Here is a 26475-nt window from a genome sequence, read left to right on the forward strand (position 1 = left end):
AGCTTTACACAAATAATCCAGGTATAAGTTAAAATTATATGTTTAAATGAACAACACACATTTACAATGCTAGATCCGTTCATGTGTGAATTAGCCTCTCTATAGAAAGAACTTGGTTACTAGATTCAGACTAGAAACCTTTAGCTAAGTATAAAGAATGAGTTATCATTTCCTCATATCTTTCAAGAAAAGGAGAAAAAGATAGTGAGCATTAAATCCACGTTTATTATACAAGCGACTTTCATCAAAAATAGATTTTCATGAATAATAATTAAGACATATTAGGAAAAATAAGATAATTAAGACATTAAAACTTGATAATCACCCTTGGTGGTCGATTTGAGCGTTTGTAATTATTTGCAAACATTGTTCTTATAGTTTTATTTTGTTTCCTCTTTCGTTTTTATAAAGAATTTATACTAATGATCACAGCTTGAAAGGATTTATATATTTGTCATCAAGTGGCAGCTCAATTTCCTTTTTCCTCTTTCCTTACTAAGGGCACTATTTATAAAAAAAATTCACTTGTTGAAAGGTCCCTTTTATCCTATTTTAACGAGAGAATTGAACTTCATATTGAAGTTTTGACTCTAGAATTAATTTAGTGAGTTTATTTATATACCTTGGGAAAAGGAGAAGACGACATGTATATACTAGTCTATATACATGTTGTAGTTCACTTATAAATATCCATATCTAAACATGTTAAAGTAAAGGCCCGTTTAGCCATAAAAAAAATTATTTTTATCGAAATCAGTGCTTGGCCAAAAATTTTCAATCTTTACTTAAAGCTGGATTTTGAAATTTTTTTTAAAATTTTAAAAACTTCTAAAAGTTGTTTTTCAAAATTTTCACTTCAGAACACTCACAAAAATTCAAAAACAATCCAAAATTATATTCATATACAAACACAACTCTAATTTTCAAATACTATTTTCACTTGAAAAAAAATATTTTTTTTTTGGAATTTTATAATTCTTTTGTCCAAACACCCACTAAGTTGAAAATTTATAATATTTTCCTCCACAACTCTTCTAATGCGTTCTTGATTTTTTTTTTTTTTTTTTGGGAAAATCTTGCCCATTCAAGTAAGAAGAAATCTTTTAAAACAAACACACTATTTGAACAAAAACTATTTGATTCGACCGAAATCCTCTGGACTTCTACCTCCGCCCGACCCTAACTATGAACAAGCATAATTGGAGAGGGCAATATGTACTAAAAATCACCACTTGTGGAAAAAGTCTAAACAGGAAAAAGGAAATGTGTGCTAGAACTATCAAAAAAATCTTCTATGCAACTCTTCATAAGTGAGTTAGAAGTGGATTTGCGATTAGACTAAAAACCGAAAAATAAGCTCCTAATCAGGTTCTGCGGTCGCATATGCGACCGCATAATGGTCGCATAATTGCTGACAAAAATGATCAAAAATCTGTTTGCGTATGCGGTCACTATGCGGTCCGCATAACTGTTATGCGGTCGCATAATGCACCGCATAAAATAATAAAACTTACCTGTAACAGGCTTTAGAGTTACCTGATCGTGTAGAAAAAGTTTCCGTGGACGATGGATATTAGTTAAACTCATTGACTAAACATATACATATATGAACTTTAATATTCGTTGCATGAAGCCTAAAGGCCAAATGTTTCACACCTTAAACAAGTGAACAATTTCTTCCATGCAAATATTACACTTGGCGTGTCAAGAACTTAAAAAACTCTTATAAATAGTAATATTTCAATCCAATCAAAAAACTAATTAGAAAAGCATCAATAGTTATCATTAGCCAAAGTTACTTTTCTTTTGTCTTATCTTTCACTTCCTTTACTGCTCCCTCATTTCTTCTACTGATTCTTATTTATACATTCTCTCTCGTTTCGTTTTGCTAGATTTATTATTAAATTTTGTTATTTCTATATCCTCATAAATAGAGGTGAGCTTATTTAATCCTAGAAAAATATTTTACATTGCTGAAATAGTTTCTTAATAATTTCTTAGAATAGTGTCCAGCACGACTCAAGCCAAGAAATAATATTATATATATATATATATATATATATATATATATATATATATATATATATATATATATATATATATATATATATATATGTCTAAATGCATATATACATTCTTTACCTAACCTCCTAATTTGAGCACATGAAAAATTCACTTCACTCATCTCAATTTGTACTATAAATACTTTCACCATACAAGCAGTAAATCTCACAAGTTTAATTAAACAAACAATGGCTACTTCTTCTATCAGCTATCGTCACTTGGGAAATATTCAATCTATTTTTTGGGGTTGTTCTCATAATTTTCTCCCCAACAATAACTCAAAACTCACAGTAAAACATACATATTCATATGTCAGTTCTATAGGAAGAGAGAAAAATATGAGTCATTTGAAGATGAGTGCAGCAATGGTTGATGATACTGAACGTCCATTAGCTCAAAAATTGTCCGTGGGGCCACATCTCGGAATCTGGCAAAACTTACAAAATCCGATAACTCATTCAATTACGAGTCCAACCATACCAGTTTCACTCAAATCCGACTCTGTATCAACACCGAAATCTCAAAAATTCGTTTCTATGAGATTTCTAAAAATTCCTAAATTTCAATCTCAAAACACTAATTAAATGGTGAAAACAATGATATATTCGTGTATATTGACCAAATTCAAGTTAGAATCACTTACCCAAATATTTTTCTTGAAAATATATCAAAATCGCCTCTCCTCAAGCTTCAATTCGTCAAAAAGGCAAATGAGACGAAGTTCCCTGTTTTTATAACTTACAGATTTGTTAGGGAGCTCGATTTTGTCAGGGAGCTCGATTTTGTCAGGGAGCTCGATTTTGTCAGGCAGCTCGATTTTGTCAGCATTTCCAGCAGAAAAATTGCAGCAGCTTTTGCAGCAGCTAAGTCCCACTTTTGATTCGTTAACCATCCGAAACTCACCCGAGGCCCTCGGGACCTCAACCCAATGCACCAACAAGTCCTAAAATATTATACGAACTTATTTGAAACCTCAAATCACATCAAACAATGCTAAAATCACGAATCACACATAGATTCAAGCCTTATGAACTTTGAAACTTTCAATTTCTACAAACAACATCGGAACCTATCAAATCAAGTCCGATTGACCTTAAATTTTGTACGCAAGTCATAAATAACATAACGGAGCTATAAAAATTTTCAGAATCGGATTTCGACCCCGATATCAAAAAGTCAACCCCTTGGTCAAACTTTCCAAAAATTCAACTTTCAGCATTTCAAGCCTAATTCCACTACGGACTTCCAAATAAAATTTTAATCACGCTCTTAAGTCCAAAATAACCATACGGAGCTATTGAAATCATCAAAATTCTATTCTGGGGTCATTTGCACATAATTCGACATCCGGTCACTATTTGAACTTAAGCTTTAAAGTTTTTATCAAAATTCCATATCTCGGGCTAGGGACCTCGGAATTTGATTCCGAGCATACACCCAAGTCCTAATTCACGATACAGATCTATTGGAACTGTCAAAATACTGATCCGAGTCCGTTTGCTCTAAATATTGACCAAAGTCAACTCAGTTGTGTTTTAAATATCTAATCCATATTTTAATCTATTTTTTACCTGAAAACTTTCCGAAAAATTTTACGGACTGTGCATACAAGTCGAGGAATGATAAATAGTAATTTTTGAGCTCTTAGAACATATAATTAATTATTAAATTTAAAGATAATATTTTGGGTCATCACATTCTCCACCTCTAAAACAAACGTTCGTCTTCAAACGGAGTTAGAAAAAGTACATGAGCTGGTGAATAAGTGTGGATAACGGCTGTGTATATTATGCTCGGTCTCCCAAGTCGCCTCCTCGACCGGATGACCCCTCCAATGAACCTTCATGGAAGCAATGTTCTTTGACCTCAACTTTCGAACCTGCCTATCTAAAATAGCCACTGGTTCCTCAACATAAGATCGATCCTTGTCCAACTAAACCGAACTGAAGTCTAACACATGAGACGGATCCCCGTGATATTTCCGAAGCATAGAAACATAGAATACCGGATGAACTGCAGAGAAACTAGGTGGTAGTGCAAGTCTGTAAGCCACCTCTCCAACTCTTTCAAAAATCTCAAAAGGCCTAATATACCTAGGGCTCAACTTGCCCTTCTTCCCGAACCTCATCACACCCTTTATAGGTGAAACCCGGAGCAATACCCGCTCACCAACCATGAATGCAACATCGTAAACCTTCCGATCCGCATAACTCTTCTGTCTAAATTGGGTTGTATGAAGTCGATCCTGAATTATCTTACCTTTTCCAGGGAATCTTGAACCAAGTCTCTACCCAATAGTCTAGCCTCGCCCGGTTCGAACCAACCCACTGGAGACCGGTACCGCCTACCATACAAGGCCTCATACGGAGCCATCTGAATGCTTGACTGGTAACTGTTGTTGTAAGCAAACTTCGCAAGTGGTAAGAACTGATACCAAGCATCACCAAAATCTATCACACACGCACGAAACATATCCTCCAGTATCTGAATAGTGCGTTCGGACTGCCCGTCCGTCTGAGGGTGAAATGTTGTACTCAACTCTACCCGAGTACCCAACTCACGTTGTACTTCCCTCCAAAATCGTGAGGTAAACTGTGTACCCCGGTCAGAGATGATAGATACCGGTACACCGTGAAGTTTGACAATCTAGCGAATATATACCTGAGCCAGCTACTCTGAAGAGTAAGTAGTAATCACAGGAATGAAATGAACTGATTTGGTCAGCCTATCCACAATCACCCAAACAGTATCAAACTTTCGCTGAGTCCGTGGGAGCCCAACAACAAAATCCATAGTGATCCGCTCCTATTTCCATTCTGGAATCTCTAACTTCTGAAGTAATCCACCCGGTCGTTGATGCTCATATTTCACCTGTTGATAGTTTAGACACTGAGATACATACCCCACTATGTCTTTCTTCATCCGCCTCCACCAATAGTGTTGTCTCAAGTCCTGATATATCTTTGCAGCACCCAGATGAATGGAGTACCGCGAACTGTGAGCCTCCTAGAGAATCAACTCATTCAAGCCATCCATATTAGGCACACATAGCCTGCCCCGCATCCGTAATACATCGTCATCTCTAATAGTGACTTCCTTCGCATCACTGTGCTGAACTTTATCCTTAAGGACAAGCAGATGGGGGTCATCATACTGGCGTTCCTTGATACGATCATAAAGAGAAAGACCGAGAAACCACGCAAGCCAAAACTCGACTCGGCTCGGAAACATCTAATCTAATAAACTGGTTGGACAAGGCCTGAACATCCAACGCCAAAGGCCTCTCTGCTATCGGTAAATATGCTAAGCTGCCCAAACTCTCCGCCTTACGACTCAAGGCATCAGCCACCACATTGGCCTTCCCAGGATGATAGAGAATGGTGATATCATAATCCTTAAGCAACTCCAACCACCTCCGCTGCTGCAAATTAAGATCCTTCTGTTTAAACAGATGTTGTAGACTCCGGTGATCGGTGTAAATATCACAATGGACAATGTACAAATAATGCCGCCAAATGTTTAAGGCATGAACAATAGCTGTTAACTCCAGGTCATGTACATGATAATTCTTCTCATGAACCTTTAACTGTCTGGACGCGTAGGCAATCACCCTACCGTCTTGCATCAACACTGCACCGAGACCAATACATGACGCGTCACAATACATAGTACAAGATCATGTACCTGTAGGTAATACCAATATTGGGGCTGTAATCAAAGCTGTCTTGAGCTTTTGGAAACTCTCCTCACATTCCTCGGTCCACCTGAACGGAGCACCCTTCTGGGTCAATTTGGTTATAGATGCAGCAATAGAAGAGAAACCCTTTACAAATCGGCGATAATACCAAGCCAAACCAAGGAAACTCCGGATTTTCGTAACTGAGGATGGTCTGGACCAACTCTGCACTGCTTCAGTCTTCTTTGGATCTACCTTGATCCCCCCGCACGAAACTATGTGACCCAAAAATCCTATTGAATAAAGCCATAATTCACACTTTAAAAATTTTGCATATAACTTCCTTTCTCTCAAAATCTGAAGCACAGTCCTCAGGTATTGTTCATGATCTTCCCGACTCCGGGAATACACCAGAATATCGTCAATAAACACAATGATGAAAGAATCAAGATAGGGCTGAAATACACTATTCATTAAGTGCATAAATGCTGTTGGGGCGTTGGTCAGCCCAAAAGATATCACAAGGAACTCGTAATGACCGTACCGAGTCCTGAAAGCAGTCCTCGGAATATCTGGCTCCCGAATCTTCAACTGATGATAGCCTGAATGCAAGTCAATTTTAGAGAATACCCTGGCACCCTGAAGCTGATCAAATAAGTCATCAATACGTGGCAATGGATACCTGTTCTTCATTGTAACCTTGTTCAACTGGTGATAATCAATACACATCCGCATAGAACCATCCTTCTTCTTTACAAATAAGATAGGAGCACCCCACGGCGATACACTAGGCCGAATGAAACCCTTATCAAGCAATTCCTATAACTGTTCTTTTAATTCTTTCAACTCTGCTGGGGCCATACGGTATGGTGGAATAGAAATGGGCTGAGTACCCGGTAATAAATCAATACCAAAATCAATATCCCTGTCGGGTGGCATACCCGGAAGATCTGCTGGAAATACATCAGAAAAATCCCTTACTACATGAGCTGACTCTACAGTAGGAGTATCAATTCTAACATCTCTCACATAGGCCAGATACACATCACACCCCTTGCCAACCATTCGTTGAGCTTTAAGAAATGAAACAACCCTGCTAGGAACATGATCCGAGGTACCTCTCCACTCTAGCTGCGGTAGACCCGGCATAGCCAATGTCACCGTCTTGGCGTAACAATCAAGAATGGCGTGATAGGGTGACAACCAATCCATGTCCAAAATAATATCGAAATCCAACATACTGAGCAATAATAAATCAGCTCTAGTCTCAAAACCACTGATAACAATTAAACACGATCGATATACACGGTGCACAATAATGGATTCACTCACGGGTGTAGATATATAAGCAGAAGAACTCAAGTAATCACGTGATATGCCCAAATATGGGGCAAAATAAGATGACACATAAGAATAAGTGGAGCCTGGATCAAATAAAACTGATGCATCTCTATGACAGACCGAAATAATACCTGTGATAACAGAATCGGATGCAACGGCATCTGTCATAGTAGGAAGGGCATAATATCTGGCCTGGCCTCCCCCTTTAGGGCGACCTCTACCTGCCCGACCTCCACCTCTAGCTGGCTGTGCAGGTGGAGTGGCAACTGGTGCAGTAATCATGGCCTGAGAAGCCTGAAGACCCTGTGGAATAGGTTGGGCCTGAGAAATTTGTGGAGGTGCACCCCTCCTAAATCTGGGGCAATCTCTCATAATATGACGAGTGTCACCACACTCAAAACAAGCCCTCGGAGGACGTGGCTGTTGGGACTGGCTCGGGCCTGATCGACTAGACTGTCTGCTGAAAGCACCCCGTACAGGAGGTACAGAAGACACTGGTGGTGCATAATATGGAACCTGAGGTCTGGGAGTAGTCGGAATAACACTGGAAGCTGGAAGTGCTGAATGAATAGGACGTCTCACATAACCTCTACCATGACGGGTTGCAACTGGGGCATGAGAATTATTATATGTTCCAGAATCTCGAGGTCTCTTAGCTTCCCTCTCTTCCCTCTCCCGAGTCCGCATACTTTCCAATCTTCTAGCAATTGACATCACCTGTTGGTATGTGATGTCCATCTCTAGCTCTCGGGCTATACTGTATCTGATACTAGGGTGAAGACCCTCAATAAATCTGCGAACCCGCTCTCAAACAGTAGCAACTAAGGCTGGTGCATGCCTAGCCAAATCACTTAATCGGACTGCACACTCTGACACGGTCATAGAACCCTGGTGCAACTGCTCAAACTCTGTGCACCATGCATTCCTAAGACTCTGAGGAACATACTCCCTTAAGAACATATCCGAAAATTGAGTCCAAGTGAATGAAGATGCCTTAGCGGGACTATCCAACCGATATGCCCGCCACCACTGGTAGGCTGCTCCTCTAAACTGGAATGCCGTAAAAGAAACCCCACTGGAATCCACAATACCCATAGTACGAAAGATACGGTGACATTCCTCTAGAAAACCCTGAGCATCCTCTGAAGCTAAACCGTTGAAAGTGGGAGGGTGGTACTTTTTATACCTCTCGAGCCTGAGCTGCTCCCCCTTTGAAACTGCTGTCCTAATATCAGGCCGAACTGGGACAACTGGTTGCACTGGTATAACCTCTGGGGCATGGTCAACTTGGGCACGTGGCTCTGGAGTACGGGCGGCAGGAGTCTGCGCTCCTCCCCCAGCCTGAGATATGGCAGGAACAAGTGGAATTAATCCTGCCTGAGCTAAAGTGCCAAACATGCTCAAAAACTGGGCAAGAGTCTCCTGAAGTGCAGGAGTAGTATCAGGCGTCTCAGGTGCCTGCTCTCCAATTGGAGCTACTGGTGGCTCTGGTGCAGCAGTTCGTGCATGTGCTCTGGCTGCACCACGTGGTCTTCCTTGGCCTCTGGCTCGGCCTCTGTCCCGACCCCGACCTCTTGCGGCTCTAACAGGGGGCGCGAGTGTCTGATTATCAGATCCAGTTGTGCGTGTCCTCACCATCTGTGAGAGAATAGAAAGACAATTGTTTAGAACTTTGAAATCAACAAAGGCGCACGATAAGGAATCAAAGAAGTGAATATTTCCTAACAGTTCCATAGCCTCTCGAAGATATGTACAGACGTCTTCGTACCGATCCGCAAGACTTTACTAAACTTACTTGTGACTCATAACACCTATGAATCTAGTGCTCTGATACCAACTTGTCACGACCCCAAATTCACTCCGTACGATGTCATGATGGCACCTAGTCTCTAAAACTAGGTAAGCCTAACAATGCGGAATAATAATAAATATCTGAAACAAATAAACTATAATTCAAATAATTTCAACTCCGAAAACCCGGTAGAAATAAATCACAAGTTTCTAAGAATTTATTCTCAATGTCTTTATATATCAAGGTCTAAATAAAATATAAGGAAGCAACATAAAATGATAGAAGGGGACTCCGGAGTCTGCGGACACTGGCAGATATACCTCGAAGTCTCCGTGCGCAGATAACTCACTGACGTCTAGGCTGGCAAGATATACCTGGATCTGCATAAAAAGATGTGCAGAAGCGTAGTATGAATATACCACAACGGTACCCAGTAAGTGCCAAGTCTAATCTCGGTAGAGTAGTGACGAGGTCAGGTGAGGCCCTACTGGAATATAATAATGACATGGTAAAATGTTTAACAATATAGTAAAATAAAATGACATTGAAAATAAATCAAATAGTATGTCACATTTAATGACACCAAATAATTGCAAATAATATCTCGTGGAATCAAAACAGAATTTTTTTCAACTTTATGAAAAACACAAAAATTAATCGAAGGCAACTATGGCGATAAATTAATATCAACAAGGGCACTATCAAGGTACCGCCTCGTAGTCCCAAATTATAAATAATTTTACAATATCTCATTTTCTTATATCACCGCGGGAGCCTTCACCATTTATTTAAAGAAACTATTTTTTTTCGAAATAGCATCCCGCGTTTTAGCCACCCTTATCACACCGCATGTCTTCTAGTAGTCATCCCTACTAGCCACGCATATCAAGCCACCCTTATCTCACCGCATGCGTTTCAATACCCAAACCTTATACCACCGCATGCGTATTGATATCACAATCTATCACAATTTGCACCTCAAGTGCCCAATATTTTAATTTTTCACAATAAATCAACAACAATATTTTTCAATAATAAAGAGCCCACGGCTCATGCCAGAATAATCCAACAATAATATTTTTTCCACAATAAAGAGCTCACGACTCCATCACAATGAGTATCAAAAAATCTTATGAAAATATTCAAGAATAAATAATTCAGGAAAATAATATTTCAAATTTTTAATACGTTGCTTCAATATCAAATTTAAAAATGTCAAATACTTCATATTAATAATATTTAATTTAAAGAAAATCAACCTTCAAATAATGCACAGTATAAAAGAAACCAAGTTTTAATTAAATAGGTAAAACAATTAGTAGGAAAAGGTCAAACAAATTTAAAATATATATCTCAGATCAATGATGAAGAATATAACAAGATAAAATAATTTAATAAATGCGTAACGATGATCTACACAATTTAAAAATATAATCTTTCATATTTAGCCCGTGTACACACTCGTCACCTCGTGTACACGACTTTCAATATATTTTAATAATCACATTAATATCAATTCTAGGAAATATTTCCCCCACACAAGGTTAGACAAGTCACTTACCTCGACTTGCACCAATTTAACTAAGTATTATATTTTTTCCTCGATTTTCCGACTCCGATCGACTCGTATATAGTCATAATTAATTCGATACAGTCAACAAAAATTATAAAAATTAATTTCACAAGAAAATATTATATTTTCCAATGAAATCCGAAATTAGCTCAAAAATTGTCCGTCGGGCCCACGTCTCGGAATCTGGCAAAACTTATAAAATCCGATAACTCATTCAATTACGAGTCCAACCATACGAGTTTCACTCAAATCCGACTCCGTATCAACTCCGAAATCTCCAAAATTCGTTTCTATGAGATTTTTAAAAATTCCCAAATTTTAATCTCAAAACACTAATTAAATGGTAAAAACAATGATATATTCGTGTATATTGACCAAATCCAAGTTAGAATCACTTACCCAAATATTTTTCCTTGAAAATATATCAAAATCGCCTCTCCTCAAGCTCCAATTCGTCAAAAAGGCAAATGGGACGAAGTCCCCTGTTTTTATAACTTACAGATTTGTTAGGGAGCTCGATTTTGTCAGGGAGCTCGATTTTGTCAGGGAGCTCGATTTTGTTAGGGAGATCGATTTTGACAGCATTTCCAGCAGAAAAATTGCAGCATCTTTTGCAGCAGCTAAGTCCCACTTTTGATTCGTTAACCATCCGAAACTCACCCGAGGCCCTCGGGACCTCAACCCAATGCACCAACAAGTCCTAAAATATTATACGAACTTATTTGAAACCTCAAATCACATCAAACAATGCTAAAATAACGAATCACACATAGATTCAAGCCTAATGAACTTTGAAACTTTCAATTTCTACAAACAACACCGGAACCTATCAAATCAAGTCCGATTGATCTCAAATTTTGTACGCAAGTCATAAATGACATAACGGAGCTATGAAAATTTTCAAAATCGAATTTCGACCCCGATATCAAAAAGTCAACCCCTCGGTTAAACTTTCCAAAAATTCAACTTTCGGCATTTCAAGCCTAATTTCACTACGGATTTTCAAATAAAATTTCGATCATGCTCCTATGTCCAAAATCACCATACGGAGCTATTGGAATCATCAAAATTCTATTCCGGGGTCATTTGCATATAATTCGATATCCGGTCACTATTTGAACTTAAACTTTAAATTTTTTATCAAAATTCCATATCTCGGGCTAGGGACCTCGGAATTTGATTTCGGGTATACGCCCAAGTCTCAATTCATGATACGGACCGAACGAAACTGTTAAAATACTGATCCTAGTCCGTTTGCTCAAAATATTGACCAAAGTCAACTCAGTTGTATTTTAAACATCTAATTCACATTTTAATCAATTTTTCACCTGAAAACTTTCCGAAAAATTTTACGGACTGTGCACGCAAGTCGAGGAATGATAAAATAGTACTTTTTGAGGTCTTAGAACATATAATTAATTATTAAATTTAAAGATAACATTTTGGGTCATCACAGTTAGTTTCTATACCAAAATGTTAGCATGAATACTGTTAGTTTTTTTTTACCAATATTTGTATGTATACTATTAGTTTTAATGGAATACTAGTATGTGCATATACAATTAATTTTTGATTGGATGTAGATATGATGTTAGTTTGATTAGAATACTGGTATACATACTGTAATAATATTTTTTATTGGAATATTTATAAATTTATTGTTAGTTTGATTAGAATATTATTCTATAATTTGGAATATAATTAATTTATGATTGGAATATCGGTAGATATGTCAATACTTCTATTGGAATACGGGTAGATTTATTGGAATACAAATATATTTTAGTAACTTTTTGTTAAAAATCCCATCCAAAACTTAGGAATATGCTCTTGGAATGGAGAACTCAATTACTGAAAAATGAAAAACTTGCCAATTGAAAAGGAGATTTATAGGGATAAGAAATGATTGTAATTAATAAGTTTTCCTTTTTTAATATGCGTGATCTTAGGAATACTTCTATTTTTCAGGCTTCGTGTTTTCAGCCTTGCAAATGGGTTGGTACTTAGTATGTTATAGATATAGAGTGTAAAGTTTTTTGGACACCAGGAATAATTTTAATTTTCGGGGTAAATCAAAAAAGTGAGTATTATAAATGGTTATATCATGTAACTTTCCCTTTATTTTTTGAGATAACTATGGTATACCTTGATTAATTTAATCTGCTACGAGAGGAAGATAAATTGCTACGTGCAGATAAGGAAAAAATATTCAGCAATTTCATCTGTTTCATATAGGAAGATGAATATGCTAGAAACTGAAGTAATACTTCCTATGGTAAACAAGGGAATAAATGTAGACGAAATGTAAAGTCTAAGTTGCCTTTTTGTATTTTCCTTATTTACAAGTTGAGTATTGAAAACGTAAAAATAATAAAACTTATCTGTAACATGCTTTAGAGCTACCTGATCGTGTAGAAAAAGTTTCCATCGACGATGAATATTAGTTAAAATCATTGGCTAAACATATGCATATATGATCTTTAATATTCATTATATAATGGTAGGCAATCCATGTTGCTAAAAAATAATATACTATTTCAAAAGATATTTTATAATTGTAAATCAATTAGGTGGCTTCTTGCATGAAGCCTAAAGGCCAAATGTTTCACACCTTAAACAAGTGGACAATTTCTTCCATGCAAAAATTACACTTGGCGTGTCAAGAACTTAAAAAACTCTTATAAATAGTAATATTTCAATCCAATCAAAAAACCAAGAAAAGCATCATTAGTTATCATTAGCCAAAGTTACTTTTCTTTTGTTTTATCTTTCACTTCGTTTACTGCTCCCTCATTTCTTCTACTGATTCTTATCTATACATTCTCTGGTTACATGTTTTGCTGGATTTATTATTAAAATTTGTTATTTCTATATCCTCTTTGAGGTGAGCTTGTTTAATTCTAAAAAAAATATTTTACATTACTAAAATAATTTCCTAGGATAGTGTCCAGCACGATTAAAACCATTTAGAGAGAGAGAGAAAAGAGTGAAACAAACAATGGCTACTTCTTCTATCAGCTATTGTCACTTGGGAAATATTCAATCAATTTTTTGGGGTTGTTCTCATAATTTTCTCCCCAACAATAACTCAAAACTCACAGTAAAACATACATATTCATATGCCAGTTCTATAGGAAGAGAGAAAAATATGAGTCATTTGAAGATGAGTGCAGCAATGGTTGATAATACTGAACGTCCATTGGCAAATTTTCACTCAAGTGTCTGGGAAGACTATTTCCTCTCCTACACTCCTCAACTCACAGTATGACCCTACATACTCATATATATGAATGCTTTATAATCTTTGTCTGCTTAAACTATTATTATTTTCATTTATTTAATTATATTCTCAACGTGCCCCTCACATATAATATTTATATGGATTATTGAAATCTATTGACTGCAGTTGGAACAACAAAGGAAGCATATAGCTTCATTCATAGAATGCTACATGAAAGAATTTGGAGGTTCAAAGCAAGATGCATATGCTGAGGCTCAGAAGAAAATCACTAATAATTGGAAAGACATGAACAAGGACTTCCTTTGTTCTACTCATGACAAAGTACCAACGTTTGTCCTCGAACTAGTTATAAATATTGCGCGCCTAGCGAATTTAAAGCGATTTTGCTGTTGTTTGTTGAACCTGTCAATGTTTGAGGATAATTTGGAGCATAATCTAGTTTGAGAACATAGGAATAACAGAAGTACTTCTATTACTGATTAATGGTGAAAAATGATGTATTGATTTGTATACTATTAATGTTTGAGAATAAATTATCTTCATCTTTATTAAGGAACACTACTAGAAAAGGGCTAATTTTCGACCATCAAAACGTTCACAAATCTAATAGATGCATAGTGTATGAGCATCTATTATATTATACAAAACTTCAAATATTATCTGAAATAAAATAGACAGAATGTAAATATAAGAAGAGACACTGGTAGCTGCAAAACGGCTCAGAAAGACAGCTCACCACTATGCCTCTGGATAACGTTGGTGTAAGACGATAAGTCTCCCACTAGTACTTGCCTCAGGTCCTGCACAAAAATAAAAGTGCAGCAAGTATACTTTGAGTACATAAACAACGTGTACCCAGTAAGTATCAAGCCTAATCTCGAAGTGGTAGAGACAAAATGGCCGACTTTGACACTCACTATGGGTCAATAATAATAATTGAAATAAAACTAGAATATCTAAATTAGCATGATTCACAGAATATAAAAATACTTTATTTAACCAGCAGAAATAATTAAATTCCTTCGATTCCAATAAATTTCTAATTTGTCAATTAGTCTTATTTACAGGATTACCAATAATTCCTTAACAAGCAGGGATAATAATTCTTTAAATTCTAAAGATTTTCAATTTATCAATTAGTTTCACAAGCTACAATAAACTATCAAAGTATCGTGTAATTATTATTATTATTAAGCACGATTTCTGCCGAGGTCGTACGGCCCGATCCATAGATGCATCTATCCTGCCGAGGCGTTCAGCCTACTCCACAAGAAAGGATGACATTTTCTTATGTACCTCCGGAAGGAGAGTACATTTATTATAAGGTAAATTCGGGAGGGAGAATAATTTCTTTTAATAATTAATTAATTTAAACAGAAAATTAAGCATATGAGATTTTCATCTTTTAATATCTTCCCTAACAATTCACAATATATATATACAATTAAGTAAATAATACAATATATATATATATATATGCCAAATAATTTAATTAAATAAAGAATACACTTTACACAAGTAATTCATGCTTTGAGTCCTAACTACCCGGACTTTAGCATTAATAGCAGCTAAGCACGGACTCTCGTCACCTCGTGCATACGTAGCCCCCGCAATTAGCAATAATTATTTAATTTAATCACCTATGGGGTAATTTTCCTCTCACAAGATTAGACAAGAGACTTACCTCAATTTGCTCCAATTTAATCCACTAGAAGGTCTTTTCCACGATTATCCAACTCTGTCTAGCTCGAATCTAGCCAAAATAATTCGATACAATCACTAAAAATTATAGGAAACAATTCTATAAGAAAATACTATATTTTTCAATAAAAGTACGAAATTAATTTAAAAATCGTTCGTGGGGCCCACGTCTCGGAATCTGACGAAAGTTACGAAATATGAACGCTGACTCAACCACGAGTCTACCCATACCAAAATTACTAAATTCCGATAACAATTCGGCCCTCAAATCCTCAAATCTATCCAAGAGGGTTTTCAAACTTTTCCAATTCAATTCACCAATTAAATGATAACAACAGTGATGGATTCAGGTAATATAACCAATATTGAGTTAAGAACACTTACCCCGTTGTTTTCTCTCAAAATCTCTCAAATATCGTCCAAATCCGAGCTCAAAATCGTTAAAAATAGAAAATGGGTCGAAGTCCCATTTTTAGAACTTAAGCTCTATGCCCAGTGACTTCTTCTACGCAATCGCGAAATTCCTCACGCGATCGCGTAGTACAAATTTTACTGCCCAGAAAATAACCCTACGTGATCGCATAAAGTCCCACGCGATCGCAAAGCACTGACTCCCAAACCTACGCGATTGCGAAGCATTAAGCGCGTGGTCCAGCTCCTCCCTAGTTTTCCCTACGCGATCGCAAACAATGACACGCGATCGTGATGCACAGACTGGACTAACCTATGCGATCGCGGGCGTGCCCACGCGATCGCATAGAACGAATTTCTAGCTGCCCAAAATAAGCCTACGCGATCGCAACCCCATTCACGCGATCGCGTAGAAAAAATTCACCTCTACCCAAATTACCTTACGCGATCGCAGACCAACTTACGCGATCGCGTATAAGGAAATCAAAAGAAAAATACCAGCAATTATCAGTAGGTTCCCAAAGGCAAAAAATGATCTGTTAGTCATCTGAAACTCACCCGAGCCCCTCGGGACCTTAACCAAATATACCAACAAGTCCCAATACATCATACGAACTTAGCCGATCCTTCAAATAACACCAAACAACGCTAAAATTAATAATAATCCTCCAATTCAAACTTAATAAAACTTAAGATTTCCACCTTATACATTCGGTGTCATAACCTATCAAATCAAGTCCGATTGACCTCAAGTTTTGTACACAAGTCATAAATGACATAACCGAGCTATGAAAATTTACGAAACTTGATTCCGACCCCGATATTAAAAAGTCAACTCCCCGGTCAAACTTCCAAACTTAAATTCTTGTTTCAGCCATTTCAAGCCTAATTTAACTACAAACTTTAAAATAAAATTCCGAACACGCTCCTAAGTCCAAAATCACCATACTGAGCCATTGGAACCATCAAATTCCGATTCCGGGGTCGTTTTCTCAAAATGTTGATCGAAGTCAAACTTGGCCTTTTAAGGCTAACTTAAGGAACCAAGTGTTCCGATTTCAACCCAAACACTTTCAAATCCCGAACCAACCATCCCCGCAAGTCATAAATCATTAAAAGCACATAGGGGGAGTTTTATTTTAGGGAACGGAGTTCTAAAAATTAAAATGACCGGTTGGGTCATTACATTCTCCACCTCTTAAATAAACGTTCGTCCTTGAACGGGTTTAGAATTATACCTGAAGTGCTGAATAAGTGTGGATATCTGCTCCGCATGTTTTCCTCGGCCTCCCAAGTCGCTTCCTCGACTGGTTGGCCCCTCCACTGGACTTTTACTGCAGAAATCCTCTTGGACCTCAACTGGTGAATCTATTTGTCACGACCCAAACTAACCCCTGTCATGATGGTGCATATCGTGGAACTAGGCAAGCCGACTCATTTCAAAATGAACCGATATTTTCATTTCAAGGATAATTTCAAGGCTATTTAGCGTAAAAACGTTCGTAAAGGAGTTCAAATAAAAAAAACAAAAATGCAGAAAAGAAAAGCCCGACATCGGGGTGTCACTAGTCATGAGCATCTACTACCATTTGTCTGACAATATCAAGTCTAACATAGTCTGGAACATAGCTAAATACAACTAAAGGAAGATAAGAGGGAGAAAAGCAGGGTTGTGATCGTCAGGCAACTACCTTGCTATCCCCGAAAATATCTGCAATCGGAATAGTCAACAGCCACTACCGTGTCCAAATACGCCTGAATCTGCACACAAGGTGCAGGGAGTAACATGAGTACGCCAACTAAGTAAGTAACAACAATAAATAGATACTGAGCAGTAGTGACGAGCAATAAAGCATATAAAGTTCATATCATGAAATTTCAGTAAAATACAACATGCAAAATCAGTGTTTGAATCAAATCATCTTGTTTAAACCTAGTGCCAGTAAAATCATTTAAATATATTTTTTAACAGTTTTCAAATAGAGGTTCAATGCAAAGGTGAGCAAAAATGATGAAATCATAAACAGTCCCCCGGGAAAAACATCACTCATATACAGCCCCTCGGGAAAACCTCACAGTCACTCATGCCTCTCGGGCATACCTCACAGTCACTCATGCCACTGGAGCATACCTCATAATCACTCATGCCACTCGGGCATACCTCACAATCACTCATGCCTCCCAGTCACTCAGCACTTGCACTCAGTAGGTGCATGCGCTCACTGTGGGTGTGTATAGACTCCGGAGGGGTTCCTTCAGCCCAAGCGCTATATCAAGCCAAATAATGGCATAAATCACTCAGGCCCTCGGCCTATATCAAACATGTTGCGGCGTGCAGCCCGATCCCATAAATATCCTTACAAATCAGGCCCTCGGCCTCACTCAGTCATAAACCTCTCAAGCCACTCGGGCATTTCAGTAAAAACAGGGTACTCAGCCCAAAACAACATTTATATGCATCAAAATAGAGTAAGGAAAGCTGAGTTATGCAGTAAACATGTATAACCATGACTGAGTATAAACTTTCAATCGAAAATAGTGAAGGGATAGTAATAAAAGGCCCCTAAGGGTCCAAACAACACTGGCACAAGGCCCAAACATGGCATTCAGCCCAATTTACAGAAACTCTTTCTAAAACATATAATTTCAACAACATAGGCAACTTTACAGTTGCTACGGGATGGACCAAGTCACAATCCCTAACAGTGCACGCCCACACGCCCGTCACCTAGCATGTGCGTCACTTCGAAATAGTAGAATGATACGAAATTCGGGGTTTTATACCCTCAAGACTAGATTTACAATCGTTACTTACCTCAAACCGGTCAAATCTCTACCCCGCAATGCTCTTGCCTCTCGACTCGGCCTTCAAATGCTTCGAATCTATTCACAATCAGTACAATACCATCAATATATGCTAATGGAATGAATTCCACAAGAAAAACTATCAAATTAGCCCAAAACCCGAAATTGGCTCAACCCGCCCTCCGGGCCCACGTCTCAAAATCTGACAAAATTTACAAAACTAGGAAGCTCAACCACTCACGAGTCCATACCTATGAACTGCAACAAAATCCGACACCGTTTGGTCCCTCAAATCCTTAAATTAAACTTTTCAAAATCCCAAGCCCTAACCCCTCATTTTCACTAATTACATGATTAAACAACGGGAATTCACCATACATACGAGTATTAAGGCTCAAGCAACTTACCTTACTGATAGCCCTTGAATCACCCTTCAAATTCACTCCAAAAGCTCCAAAAATCGACTTGAAAATGGTGAAAATGAACCAAATTCGCGAAGGGTTATATTTATGGTTTCTGCCCAAGTTTTTCGCACCTGCAGACAAATTTCACGCTGCTGCGCCACCGCACCTGCGGAAAATCCATCACAGGTGCAGAACTCACTTAGGAGCCTAGGTTCCGCATCTGCGGCCCAAAACCCTGCGCATGCGAAAGCGCTCCTGCGCGTTTTCCTTCTGCTTCTGCGAAGCTTGCCCAGCGTCCCCTTTTCCGCATCAGCTGCATTTTCCAACTTCGACAAATCCGTTAACCACCCGGAATCACCCCGAGGCCCTCGGGACCTCAACTAAAAATACCAACAAGTCATATATTAACATACAAACTTAGTCGAACCTTCGAATCACTCAAAACAACATTCAAATACCAAATTACCCTCGGATTCAAGCCTAAGAACTTCTAAATTTCCAAATTCGGCAACCGATGCCGAAACCAACCAAACCACGTCCGAATGACCAAAATATTTGTGCACACATTACAAATGACACTACGAACCTACTCCAACTTCCGAAATTCTATTCCGACCCCGATATCAAATTTTCCACTGCCGACCGAAATTGCCAAATTTCCAACTTTCACCAATTCAGACTTAATTCCACTTCGGACCTCCAAATCACATTTCGAACGTGCTCCTAAGTCCAAAATCACCTAACAAAGAAAATGGAACCATCAAAAGTAAGTTCCGAAATCGTTTACACATAGGTCAACATCCGATTGACTTTTCCAACCTAAGGTTCTAAATAAGAGACTAAGTGTCTCATTCCACTCCGAAAACACTCCGGACCCGAACCAACCAACCCGATACAACACAATGCAACTAAATAACACATAAAGAAGCAGAAATGGGGGAAACGACGCTATAACTCTCGAAACGACCGGCCGAGTCGTTACACTATTTATCAACAATGGCAACTGGCTCCTCTTTATAACCCAAGCTATTACCTAGCTGAACTGTGCTGAAGTCTAACACATGTGATAGGTTGGCATGATACTTCCGGAGCATAGATACATGGAAAACTAGATGAACTCCTGATAGATTGGGAGGCAAGGCAAGCTCATAAGCAACCTCCCCAACTCGTCTCAATACCTCAAATGAGCCTATAAACTTTGGGCTCAATTTCGCCTTTTTCCCAAATCTCATGATTCCCTTCATCGTCAAAACTTTCAAGAGAACTCTTTCACCCATCATAAATGATAAATCACGCGCTTTCTGATCTGTGTAACTCTTTTGTCTGGACTGCGCTGTACGAAGTCGCTCCTGAATCAACTTTACCTTTTCCAAGGCATCCTTCACCAAATCAGTACCATATAACTTAGACTCACCGGGCTCAAACCACCCGATGGGCGAACGACGTTACCGACCATATAAAGCCTCAAATGGAGCCATCTCGATACTGGATTGGTAACTGTTATTATAAGCAAACTCGGCCAAAGGCATGAAACGATCCCACTGACCTCCAAAGCCAATCACACATGCCCTGAGCATATCCTCCAAAATCTGAATTGTCCACTCTGACTGCCCATCGGTCTGAGGATGAAAGGCTGTGCTGAGTTCTACACGGGTCCCTAATTGACTCTGTACTGCTCTCCAGAAATGTGAAGTAAACTAAGGGCCTCTATCTGATATGATAGAAATTGGCACACCGTGCAATCGAACTATCTCCTGAATATATATTTGGGCCAACCTCTCTGAAGTGTACGTAGTCACAATAGGAAAAAAGTGTGCCGACTTGGTCAACCTGACGACAATGACCCAAACTGCATCAAACTTTCGCAACGTCCGCGGCAACCCGACTATAAAGTCCATAGTGATGCGTTCCCATTTCCACTCTGGTATAGTTATCTGCTGAAGTAAGCCGCCTGGCCTCTAGTGCTCATATTTAACTTGCTGGCAATTTAGACACCTAGCTACATACTCAACTATGTCTTTTTTCATTCGCCGCCACCAATAATGCTACCTCAGGTCACGATACATCTTCGTAGCACCTGGATGAATAAAATACTGAGAACTGTGTGCTTCCTCTAGGATCTTTTTCCTCAGTCCATACACATTAGGAATACATAGACGATCCTGGAGTCGCAGAACACCATCCGCTCCAATAGTAACTTCCTTGGCACCACCCCGTAGTACCATTTCTCGAAGAATCATTAAGTGTGGATCATCATACTGACAAACCTTAATCTGTTCAAATAGTGAAGAATGAGCTACAACACATGAAAGAACTCGACTGGGCTCTGAAATATCCAGCCGCACAAGTCTGTTGGCCAAGGACTGAATATCCAAAGCTAATGGTCTCTCATCTGCGGAAATGAATGCCAAACTACCCATACTCTCTGCCTTCCTACTCGAGGCGTCTACAACCACATTTGCTTTGCCCGGATGATATAGGATAGTAATAGCATAATCTTTTAGTAACTCCATCCATTTGCGCTGCCTCAATTTTAGGTCCCCCTACTTGAACAAATGCTGCATACTGCGATGATCAGTGTAAACTTCACAAGACACCCCATAAAGATAATGCCTTCAAATCTTTAGAGCGTGAACAATCACAACTAACTCCAAATCATGTACCGGATAATTCTTCTCGTGGGTCTTCAGCTGACGTGAAGCATATGCAATAACTCGCCCTTCCTTCATTAATACACAACCCAAGCCAACGCGTGAAGCGTCACAATACACTGTATACATCCTCGAATCGGAAGGCAACACTAACACTGGTGATGTAGTCAATTTTGTCTTGAGCTTCTGAAAGCTCACCTCATAATCACCAGACCATCGGAACGGAGCACCCTTCTAGGTTAATTTGGTCAAAGGTGCTGCAATAGATAAAAAACCTTACACGAACCGACGATAATAACCTGCTAAACCCAGAAAACTCCTAATCTCAGTCGCCGAAGTGGGACGATGCCAATTATGAACTGCCTCAATCTTTTTGGGGTCAACCTTAATGCCTTCGCCCCATACAATATGCCCCAAAAATGCTACAGACTTTAGCCAAAACTCACATTTGGAGAACTTAGCATATAGCTTTTGTTCCCGCAATGTCTGAAGCACTACCCTCATATACTGTTCATGTTCCGCTTTACTGTGTGAGTAGATCAAAATGTCATCAATGAAGATAATGACAAACGAATCAATATATGGCCTGAATACCATGTTCATCAGATCCATAAATGCTGTCGGGGGGTTAGTTAAACCGAAGGAAATCACCAGAAACTCATAATGACCATATCTAGTCCGGAAAGCAGTCTTCGGAACATCCGAATCCCAAATCTTCAACTGATGGTACCCCGACCTCAAGTCGATCTTAGAGAACACCCTAGCACCCTCCAACTGGTCAAATAGATCATCAATACTCGATAATGGGTACTTGTTCTTAATAGTGACTTTGTTTACTTGGTGATAATCGATACACATCCGTATTGTTCCATCTTTCTTTTTCATAAATAATACCGGTGCACCCCAAGGCGATACACTCGGTCTGACGAACCCTTTGGCTAGTAACTCCTCAAGCTGTTCTTTCAATTCTTTCAATTCTTTCGGGTCCATGCGATACGGTGAGATATATATAGGCTGGGTATCCGGAGCCAAGTCAATACAGAAATCAATATCACGATTAGGTGGCATACCTGGAAGATCTGAAGGAAATACATTGGAGAGCTCCCGAACTACAGGCACTGAATCAATAGCTAGAGTCTCTGCAGTAGTATCCCGAACATAGGCTAGATAAGACCAACAACCCTTCTCAACCATGTGTTGAGTATTTATAAAATAAATAACTCGATTAAATGAACTAACAAACAAACCCTTCCACTCCAGCTTAGCAAATGCTGGAATAGCCAAGGTAACAGTCTTGGCATGACAATCTAGAATAGCATGATATGGAGATAACCAGTCCATGCCCAGAATAATTTCAAAATCGGTCATCTTAAGATGTAGAAGATCTGATCTAGTTTCATAACCAATGAATATAATAATACAGGACCGGTAGATCTGGTTCACAATAACAGAATTGCCCACACGAGGGGACACATAAACATGAGTACTCAAGGACTCACGAGAAACACCCAGGAATGGAGAAAATAGAGATGACACATATGAATACGTAGATCCTGGATCAAATAATACTGAGGCATATTTGCCGCAAACAGAAATAATACATGTAATCACGGCATTTGAGCTCTACATCAGGTATGTCCGGAAAAGCATAGAACCGAGCTGGAGAGCCAACTGACTGGCCTCCGCCTGTCTGACCTCCACCTCTAGGATGACCCCTACCTACCTGTCCTCCACCTCTAGGACGACCCCTACCTACCTGTCCTCCACCTCTTAGTGGCCGGACAACTGGTGGACAAACTGGTCCGATATTTAAAGGTTGCTGACCATGTTGCACTAGTTTACCCCATAGTGGCCTGAAAGCCAGTGTGTAAACCCGTAACAAACCTCTGCACTCTCTCCGCCTCGGTAGGGAGTATCATAAGTGCATGGCGAGATAACTTAGAGAACCTTGCCTCATAATCGTTCACTGACATCTGACCCTGCTGGAGCTGCTCAAACTGAAACATCAACTCTTCCCTCTGGGAGGGTGGAATATACCAGTCCAAGAAGATACGGGTGAACCTGTCCCAAGTCATGGGAGGAGAATCTGCTGGTCTGCCAAGGAGATAAGACTGCCACCTTCTACGGGCTCTGCCCTCTAGCTGAAAAGTAGCAAAGTCTACCCCATGAGACTCTAATATCCTCATGTTGTATAGTCTATCCTTTTACCGATCAATGAAAGCATGGGGATCCTCATGTCTCTCATCCCCAAAGATAAGAGGATGTAGTCTAGTCCACTTGTCCAATAGTTTCTGAGGATCAGCGGCTGCAGCTGGCATGGGCTCAAGTGTAGCTGTTGCCACTGGCTGGGCTCCACCCACGGGTAATGCACCCTAGGTCTGATATACAATAGCTTCCTATCCATGAGCCTGTGCGGTAGGGGTCTGTGCTCCCCCGCCTGCCTGAGATGTGGCTGGGTCTGCCTGAAATAAACCGGCCTGAGTCATTCTGTCTATGAACTGCAACATACTACCCATAACATCCTGGAATCCCGGTGCAGATGTGAAATCCATCGGAGTTGGCTCTGCCACAGGCACCTCACCCTGTTCCTCAACAATTAGGTTCTCTACTGGACCCACTAGCGGCATAACTAGAATAGTCCTGGGACGTCCTCGCCCTCTACCACGGGCTGGAGCCCTCCCTCGGCCTCTAGCAACTAGGGGAGTAACTCTTCCCTGGTCTGGAACCTCATTAGAGCGCGTTCTCACCATCTGTGAGAGAATAAGAGAAGGATATTTAGAACTACATCAATTGCACGATGGAATATGAAGAAAGGTAGTTTCCTAACACACTATAGCATCTCAAAGATAAGTACAGACGTCTCCGTACCGATCCGCAAGACTCTATTAGGTTTGCTCATAACCTGTGAGACCTACGTGAACCTAGTGCTCTGATACCATGTTGTCACGAATCAATTTCAGCTATAGGCCATGATGGCGCCCAACACTATAGCTAGGCAAGCCAATCAATAAATTAAACTTATATTAATTATTTTCAGAAAAATATTTCTAAGTAATTTTATTCTTTTACTATGAATATTAAAGAAAATATAAAAAATACCGATTATTTTAAATTCCAGAAAATAATACCAATGTGTGTGCCAAGACCTGGTGTCACTAGTGTATGAGCATCTATTAGATTATACAAAACTCCAAATACTGTCTGAAATAAAATAGACAAAATGCAAATATAAGAAGAGACACTGGTAGCTGCAGAACGGCTCAAAAAGGCAGCTCACCACTATGCCTCTGGGTAACGTGGGTGTAAGACGATAGGTCCCCCACTAGTACTTGCCTCGGGTCCTGCACAAAAAAAAAGTACAGCAAGTGTAGTATGAGTACGTAAACAAAGTGTCCCAGTAAGTATCAAGCCTAATCTCAAAGTAGTAGAGACGAGATGGCCGACATTGACACTCAGTATGAGTCAATAATAATAATAATTGAAATAAAACTAGAATATCTAAATCAACATGATTCACAGAATATAACAATAATTTATTTAACCTGCAAAAATAATTAAATTTCTTCAATTCCAATAAATTTCCAATTTGTCAGTTAGTCTCATTTATAGGATTACCAATAATTCCTTAACAACCAGGGATAATAATTCTTTAAATTTCAAAGATTTCCAATTTATCAATTAGCTTCACAAGCTACAATAAACTATCAAAGTATCGTGTAATTATTATATTAAGCGCGATTTCTGCCAAGGTCATACGACCCGATCCAGAGTATCGTGTACACTGACGAGGGACGTGCGGCGCGTTCCATAGATGCATCTATCCTGCCGAGGTGTTCAGCCCACTCCACAAGAAAGGAGGACATTTCCTTATGTACCTCCGAAAGGAGAGTATATTTATTATAAGGTAACCTCCGGAAGGAGAGTATATTTATTATAAGATCAATTCGAGAGGATGAACAATTTCTTTTAATAATTAATTAATTTAAATAGAAAATTAAGCATATGATATTTCCATCTTTTAATATCTTCCCTAACAATTCACAATATATATATATATCAAATAATTTAATTAAATAAAGAATACACTTTACACAAGTAATTCATGCTTTGAGTCCTAAACTACCCGGACTTTAGCATTAATAGTAGCTATGCACGGACTCCCGTCACCTCGTGCGTACGTAGCCCCCGCAATTAGCAATAATTATTTAATTTAATCACCTATGGGGTAATTTTCCCCTCACAAGATCAGACAAGAGACTTACCTCAATTTGCTCTAAATTAATCCACTATAAGGCCTTTTCCACGATTATCCAACTCTGTCTGGCTCGAATATAGCCAAAATAATTCGATACAATCACTAAAGATTATAGGAATCAATTCTATAAGACAATACTACATTTTCAATAAAAGTTCAAAATTAATTTAAAATTCATCCATGGGGCCCACATCTCGGAATCCGGCGAAAGTTACGAAATATAAACGACCTCTCAACCACGAGTCTACCCATACCAAAATAACTAAATTCCGATAACAATTCGGCCCTCAAATCCTCAAATATATCCAAGAGGGTTTTCAAACTTTTTCCAACTCAATTCACCAATTAAATGATAAAAACAGTGATGGATTCAGGTAATATAATCAATATTGAGTTAAGAACACTTACCCCATTGTTTTCTCTGAAAATCTCCCAAATATCGTCCAAATCCGAGCTCAAAATCGTTAAAAATGGAAATTTTCTGAACTTAAACTCTCTGCACAGGGATTTCTTCTGCGCGATCGCGAAATTCCTCATGTGATCGCGTAGCACAAATTTTAC

General features: G+C 38.8%; 1 protein-coding gene across 1 annotated transcript in view; it reads left to right on the plus strand.

Annotated features, from left to right (window-relative positions):
* Window positions 1-13173: 13173 nt before the first annotated feature.
* Window positions 13174-26475, plus strand: part of LOC107805520 (sesquiterpene synthase 14-like) — a 157482-nt gene continuing 144180 nt past the window's right edge. The window contains exon 1 of the mRNA XM_075229932.1: window positions 13174-13708. Coding sequence (XP_075086033.1) covers window positions 13445-13708 — 264 coding nt within the window. The 5' untranslated portion in view covers window positions 13174-13444. The remainder of the gene's footprint in view (window positions 13709-26475) is intronic.

This window comes from Nicotiana tabacum, chromosome 14, assembly GCF_000715075.1.
Source record: "Nicotiana tabacum cultivar K326 chromosome 14, ASM71507v2, whole genome shotgun sequence".
Lineage (NCBI taxonomy): Eukaryota > Viridiplantae > Streptophyta > Magnoliopsida > Solanales > Solanaceae > Nicotiana > Nicotiana tabacum.